This window comes from Oryzias melastigma, linkage group LG22 (genome assembly GCF_002922805.2).
Source record: "Oryzias melastigma strain HK-1 linkage group LG22, ASM292280v2, whole genome shotgun sequence".
Lineage (NCBI taxonomy): Eukaryota > Metazoa > Chordata > Actinopteri > Beloniformes > Adrianichthyidae > Oryzias > Oryzias melastigma.
The window spans coordinates 12,936,187-12,943,493 of NC_050533.1; the positions used below are offsets into that span (position 1 = coordinate 12,936,187).

The 7,307-nt window shown below is 36.3% G+C and overlaps 1 protein-coding gene across 2 annotated transcripts in view; it reads right to left on the bottom strand.

Moving 5' to 3' along the window:
• mis18bp1 (MIS18 binding protein 1) overlaps nt 1–5,024 on the bottom strand; it is a 7,949-nt gene extending 2,925 nt beyond the window's left edge. The window contains exons 1-10 of one of the 2 annotated variants that reach the window (XM_024273521.2): nt 4,143–5,024; nt 3,938–4,066; nt 2,687–2,955; nt 2,336–2,409; nt 2,122–2,243; nt 1,935–2,025; nt 1,740–1,849; nt 690–844; nt 546–612; nt 395–471 (exon numbers count right to left, since the gene is read on the bottom strand). In XM_024273521.2, the coding sequence (XP_024129289.1) occupies nt 395–471; nt 546–612; nt 690–844; nt 1,740–1,849; nt 1,935–2,025; nt 2,122–2,243; nt 2,336–2,409; nt 2,687–2,955; nt 3,938–4,066; nt 4,143–4,905 (1,857 nt within the window). In that variant the 5' untranslated portion in view covers nt 4,906–5,024. Of the gene's footprint in view, nt 1–314; nt 472–545; nt 613–689; nt 845–1,739; nt 1,850–1,934; nt 2,026–2,121; nt 2,244–2,335; nt 2,410–2,686; nt 2,956–3,937; nt 4,067–4,142 lie in introns of both variants that reach the window. The other variant, XM_024273515.2, reaches the window with a different exon arrangement.
• Nucleotides 5,025–7,307: the final 2,283 nt, after the last annotated feature.

A 7,307-nucleotide genomic window follows, 5' to 3' on the forward strand; every position in this document is an offset into this window, starting at 1 on the left:
GGTTCCCCGCTGGTGGTATTTTGATCGATTTTTGTTGTTCGTGCGGCTTTTTGTTCCTTCTTCTACTGCGATTTGTCGTCTTGGGTTTTGTGAACTCCTCCTCTGAAGATTGGTTTGACGAGAGACTGTGGTTCTGTTCGGGCTTCTGAGGAACTTCCCTGCCCCTCTGAGGCCTCTTTTCCTCAGAGGACAACTGGCTTTCTGTTTCCAGAATCTCAGGGGAGCTCAGATTTGTCGGGACAGAGCGTTTCCTGCTAGACAATCTCGTGACACGCATGTCCGTGTCCCCCGTTTGCCTCGTCCTTCTTCCAGATCTCTTGTCGGTGCTGCTGCACGTTCCTGGAGAATCATCAGATGAATCGTGGAACTTTCCAGGTTTAGGCATACTCTTCCCCTGCTTTTGGGGCATCTTGATCTTCCTCACCGGAACAGAAACTTCATCCACAGCTGGTAAACTACTGAACTTTTTACCTAAAGGGAGAGAGTTTTATGTGTGAGAGTCTTTAGGGTTTTTGGTTTCTAAAAATACATTTCTCCAGGCTTACCTTTGCTGTGAGGCACTAAACCACGAACAGGCTCCTCTGCTGCCGCCTGAGATTCTGCCACGGAGCCCTGTGAAAAATAACATCGGTTGTTGATTCAAGCCTAAAAAAAAAAAAAATCCCTCCTTCCACCTCTTATTCCCTTACAGATAGGATGTTATTATAACATTCGTGGATGGTGACGTTCATCTCTGCGTCTAAAATGACCCTCCCTCCTTTCCAATACTCCAGAGGAGGCTTGATGACGCGGCCGCTGCGAGACACTTTGGTGGAGGCGGACGACGACGGAGGACTGACGTCAGCTGGTGAAGATGACAGTGTAAAAACAAGAAAGAATCCTGTTAAAGTTTAAACCATTTTTAAACTTGTTTTGTTAATATTTAGTCCAAATCAGTAGTCATACCATGCAAAAATTAAAAAATAAATACACAAACATAAAATTGTTTTCTACAGTACCTGTAAATACAGTTAAATCAAAAATGTAGGTTGCATCTAACATTCAGTGTTCACAATGCCACATTTCAAAATATTTCCTTAAAATAGTATGGAAAATTAATATCTGTGAGTGAATATAGATGTTAATTTAGTCAACAATGTAAGTTTAGGTCGACCTAGCATTAGCTGTCCTAAGGAAAATTCCATTAAACGTTAGCATCAAGCTAGCGAACTTTAGCTTTATGTGCTAAATCAATTAATATTTTTATGAATCTATTATTGATCCATTAAGCTTAAATTGATTCAGATTGATAATCGATTTTATCAACCCAGCCCTAATTCCCAGAGGTCTTTTAATTATGATTATGCCGTTCTACATCAAAAATTCAACATTTTCCAATGTTTTTTTGGGGGGTGGTCTACTTTTGATTCACAATTTGAATAAAAAAATACTCCAAATTTAAATTTATGTTCTCTGTCATAAGAAAAATGCCACAAGAACATGTTAAAAACACAAAAAAAAAGAAACGAGAGGCTCTTCAACCTTTTATGCTCTTTGATGTACTGCAAACTTGCACCACTTCTCTCCTTCAAAATCTACTGGAATCATGTTGATCGTGTTAGCAGATGAAAAGTTGCAGTATGTTAAAGAGTTTGTGTTTGAGTGTCACCGGTGACACCTCTGGTGTTAAAAAGTTAATGTAGTTGATCAAGAACAAAGCATTTCATTCAAGGCTCCTGAATGTGTCCTCTCATACTCACTCGTCTTCTGCGGTCTGAGACTTTGTTTCCTCGCTGAACTGCTCACAGGAGCAGCCTTGGGTTTTTTAGCAGCATGTGTGCATATTTTGTGGTTTTTCTTCTTTTTTTTTCTAATAAAACAAAAATTAAAAGTAATTACCAAGGAAGAAAAAAGTAAGAAAATCTTTGTCATAAACTTCAAATAAGAGCTCTTACTCCTTTGACTCGGACAGAAACTTCTCATAAAGCTTCTTCCAGTCAGCTGGGAAACCATTAGCGAACTTTTGCAGAAACCACTTTGGAAAATCTGCAAAGAAAAACAAGAAAACACAAATTAGTTTTTGATTGAGGTTTGTTGTATTCAGATTTTCTCTGAGTAGAAAAACACAGTAAACAAGCTCACCAGAAGCAACATTTGTGAGCATGTCCCCTTCTAAGACGTAAACTCTTCCTGAGACGGTCTTCAGCATCGATTTGGAAAGTCTCTCCACAATGATGTTACTGTGCCATTGTATGTTGTCTTCCCTGGATTCAGAGGCAACAGAAAAGGAGATTCCATGTTTTTTTTTTTTTCCAACAACAGAACCATTATTGTGATTACTTTCAGGGGCCTTTACCTGTGAATTCCATCAACAAAAAGCCCGTTACTGCTCCTCATCACCATCCACTTCTTCAGATAGATCACATTCTCCTTGTGAAGGAAAGAAAAAGTAACAGGAAAGTTTACTCGACTGCATTTTTTATCTGAATTATTCACATTTATTGGCATAATTTAAGAGACTTTTTACATATTTTAATGAAAAGTTTGATCAATTGAATTAGCCGCACAAAAAATAATTATGTCAAAATAAGTTTTTGGGTGTTACATCCAATCATCCTTGAAGCCTAAAGTCTCAAAATCAAAGTACTTTTCTCATGTCTGTTATGTGACCTAAAATGACTCCTTCAAATCCAACTTTTGTACTCACGACTGGGAATTTTCTTTGGTTGGGCCAATGCCTGTGGTCAGACTTTTTCGGAATGGAGATTTGTGGGGAGTTGAGAACCAGCGGGTCCTCCAGTAAAACAGGCGCTGGCGACGTGGACGTTCTCGGGGGACAGGCGGAGCGACTGCTGTCCGACTGGCTGTCAGACGTGTTTCTGTCGGACTCTTGAGCGGGAGTACACCTCTCAGGAGCGTCGTTCACGTGGTTTTCAGCTGCAGGAAGAGGAATGTCTTCGGTCTGGTGCAAGTTTCCTGCAGAAAAATAAAATATAAGAAAGAAATGAAAGAAAGAAAAGTCTGAAAATGTCATCACATGGATGTAAATAACAGTAGAGGTGTAATGATTCGTTTAAGCAATTTGATTCATATCATAATTTTTGGTTGACGATACGATTCATTTTGAACTATCCGATTCTCTGATCTAAAATCGACATCTTTAGCCAAAAATTCAACCAGTGTAACCCAATAAATACCTGAGTACTGAGCAGTGCAGATAAACTTTTCCACATTTCTACATTTTCTTGGAAGTTAATCAAGTGTACAAACAAGTAAATAAGAATTAATCAATCTACATTTAAGTTTCATAAACAAAAATGTTGTTTTTCCACATTAAAATACTACAAACTAAACATAATAAGAACAATATACCACTCTGTCACATGGCTTTGCAAAATTCAAAATAAAAAAATAACCCTTGCATTTGATCTGATTAGAACCGAATTACACAAATATGCAAAACTGTTAAATGAAGCAACAAAGTCAGGGTGGGATCATATAAATTCATTTCTTCCCATTCCTTTTCAAGCAATCAATCCAACTCTACTTGCCTTTAGTGGATAATTATATTTAATCAAATGTGACATAAGTGTGTTTTGTTTGTTTGTTTTCTATTTTCTAATCAATGTGTTTCATTATTTCTGCAATGAGTTTGAAATATGTGTGTATAGTCCTGTATTTTACACTCTTTGCTTGAAATGAACAAATCAATCAACCAATCAGAGTGTTGGATTGGACTGTAATAATAGTTTGATCACTCTTTTGCTCCCCTATAGTAAAATATATGTTGCCTCAATCCTAAAAATATCTTATAATACTGATATAATTGATTTATTTAATTTTGAAACGATTTTATTTACGATTAACAACTCAGATCGATCTGGTTGGATCGTAAAAATATTAATTAATCGTTCTACCCTTTGAATAATAGGCATGTTCGTACTGTCATGATGCTCACCAAAGAGATCTCGTCTGCTGTTGCTGATGTGAGCTTCCAGCTTCTGAGTTTTGTGTTCCTTCTTCTTCATGAAAGCAAACATTTTGGCAGGAGACATAATGGGGAGCCTTTCAACTACAACACTGCAATCTGTTAAAAAAAAAAACAACAACATGTATTTAGTATATAGTAGTGTTATACATTAGAGAGTTGTGTGAGCACTCACGTTTCTGAACCTTCTTCCTGGGTGTGAACATGTGATCACTGAGCATCTCTGGCTGGTTGACACAGCCTCCTCCTCCTCTCACAGCCCCTCCATCCTCACCAAAAGCAGAGCTTTTCCCATCCATCTGTAGATGTTTGTCTTTCTTGATCTCTTCTTTCATTACAGAGGTTTTCCGAAACTCGTGTTGCTCCAGTTTCCTCTTCCTGTTTCTCATGGGGGAGAACAGACCGTTTGGAGAGCATCCAATGACCAGAGGGACGCGTTTGTTGTCAAGCGCATCCCTCCCCGCTGCTTTCGCCGGAGACCTGTAGCCGCCGAGCCTGCCCGAGCCTCTCATCGGACGCCCCCGTTCCAATGCCAGACACCTGTTGACTGAAGACAGGGGGTGCGACACCGCTGTAGACTCGAGAAAGGGATAGTCCTTTTGTGTGCGCGCGAGCGTTTCATCCAGCAGTCTATCATCGGGAGGAGCGCAATCGAACGTCTTTTGAGGACTCATTATTGGCGACAGAGTCAAAGCATTAGCCTCGTTGAGATCGGAATCGAACCCCTGAGAGTCCGTAAGCTCTTCCGTCATCCAGAGGTTTGTTTTCTTCGGCGAGTGAAATACTGGCCTGAACTCCTCTCTGACGCTACACGCTCCGTTCTTCCCCATCTTCGAGGACTTCGCTTCTTTCTGTACCTTACATTTTAGCTGCGCGAACACCTTTGCGGGAGATTCAAAGTTTGCATAAGAGCGATGTAATAGACGATAAGACGCCATGTTTTAACAGACAAAACTCATATATCGGAGATGCAGTAGCAGTTAGCACCTAGCCCGCCATTTTCAAACTCCTCCTCGCTGCCGCGTTTGGTCAGAATCCTGTGACGTACTTCTAAAAACAAACCGTCATTGGTTGTTTTTACTTGGGCTCTTAGCGAGTCACCAATGCTAACACTAATTCATTACTGCCCCCAGCAGGTGTGGAGGAGAATGAAACCAAAAAGAATAAAAACCTTCAATTTGATTCCCAATAAACTTAAAACAACATTAGCTTTTTATTGTCATTATAAGTTAAGTTAAATATAAATTAGCCTTCTATAATTTAAAATTATTTTTAAAAGAATAAATAATGTATATATTTACCATACTAAATTTTAAATCCCTTTATAAAATGAAGTAATCCATAAATTTGTGTGAACCTCCTTTTAGATAAGATCACAGGCACTAAAACTATTAAATTTCTAGAAGTGGTTGTTATTTATTACGAAATGTGTGTTTTAAAGTAATATGTTACACTTTTATAACTGAAAATAGTGTACATTGCTATTGAGTAACATTTATTTTTTAGCAGTTATTACATGTACATTCAACATGTTATTACATGTTCAGTAACATGTGTTTTGCAACTATTAGACTAATTACTCAAAAATGCAATGCAAGTGGCAACTTTACACATCAATAGAAAGTAATCTGTAATGTGTCATTGTGGAATAATTGGCACAACGTTTATCTAATGGCTATGCAAACGACAGTCACTTAACCTAACTCTGTTTCCAAACCACTACAGTTCATTTGACTCCTTTAAATTTGAATGTTTATTCCAGAAGGGTAGTGCTCATAACAACTAGTATTACTGTATATATTTATAAATACTTCATATGCTTTATCTAGCCATATTGGACCCCAAACCAAAGTAGTGATGTTTATGATGAAATCAACATTAGTAGTAAGTAGGGAAAAAAATAACCCAGCAAATTAGACTTGAAGTACTGTAGAAAATGTTTGACTTGTGTTATTTCATATTTTTGTTGTAGTTTATTTGCTGCAGCGAGATGACCCTTTGTGGTGCAGTGTCAAAATTGAAAAATGTGCATTACATTTAGAAAAAAAAACACATTTTCTCTTTGTGCTTCTGTGTTATTCTGTAATCAAAACATATAACAGGAATAAAGACAGTAAAAAATATCAAATACAAAGTGGTGTCGCTGCTCCCGCTGCTTTTGGTCAGTAGAAAACTGCTGTCAACTGCTTTTTTTTAAGATCAAAACCTCTTCTTCCGAGTCTAGAGGAATAAAACCAAAGGTCATGTTAGAATTATTGTCCTATAAAGACTCAGAGCTGAATGTAAGCACTCACAGGCTACAACATAAACAGTATTTTTTACAATTACAAATTAATATTCCAAAAAAAGAGAATACAATCAAAACTAATCAAAAAATCCATGTGTCTTTCCCAAATGCAATGGATACAAGTGTCCTTAATTCTCCCCCAAAACCGTTTAGCCATAGAAAGTCTAGTTAGACAGAGAAACCTTGTAGAAAGAGAGCTTTTTTTTAAATTATTTTTTCATAATTAACGAATTCAACGTTACAAGTCACACAGAAAATTACAAAACAAAGGGCGTTGTACCATCTTACAAGAAACATACAGTAATGGAGTCTGAGCGGACAATAAGAGAATAAAAAACATTATATGAAATTAAAATAAATAAGTAATATGAAAAAACACAATTGTAATGTTTCAAAACAACTCAAAATTATAAGTAAATAAAAAGGAAAAAGGCACTATATTAAATAAACTGATCTTTTTATTTTTATTCATTAATAGGAAAAACATGTAATATATACTTGAGTTGTAAACTAAAACACGATGGAAATACAAAGAAAAAATGAAAAGGGGACAGAAAGAAGAAAAACTTATCTAAAAGGTTTTTTTTTATTTTAGTCTTTGAAGGGGCATAAAATATTCAAATTGTTTCTGAAGAAACAAAAAATTGGGCTAATTTAAAAAAAGCCATTTGTAAATGAAAAATTTACCTAAAATTATAAAATTACTTAACAAAAACTGTATTCTTTGGTTTTTATTAATACAACCAAATTGAATATTAATATAGCTAAATTGTGGAAATGCTGTTTTTTTAATAGAAATCTAATCATATAAATCCATCCAAAAAATGTTAACTGAGTTACAATAATAGAAGAGGTGTGTTTGAGTTTCAAAACCATTTTGACATAAGATGCATAAATTATCTTGTATATAAAATCTTAACCTTAAAATTCCTTACAAGGGTATGTGTTATTGATTGTTTTAAAATTGATTTAATACATTTTGGGAGGAAAACATGTTCTGATATGAGACATGTCTGTTTTGGATAAAGTTGGGAGAGAATTTTCCTTCTTACT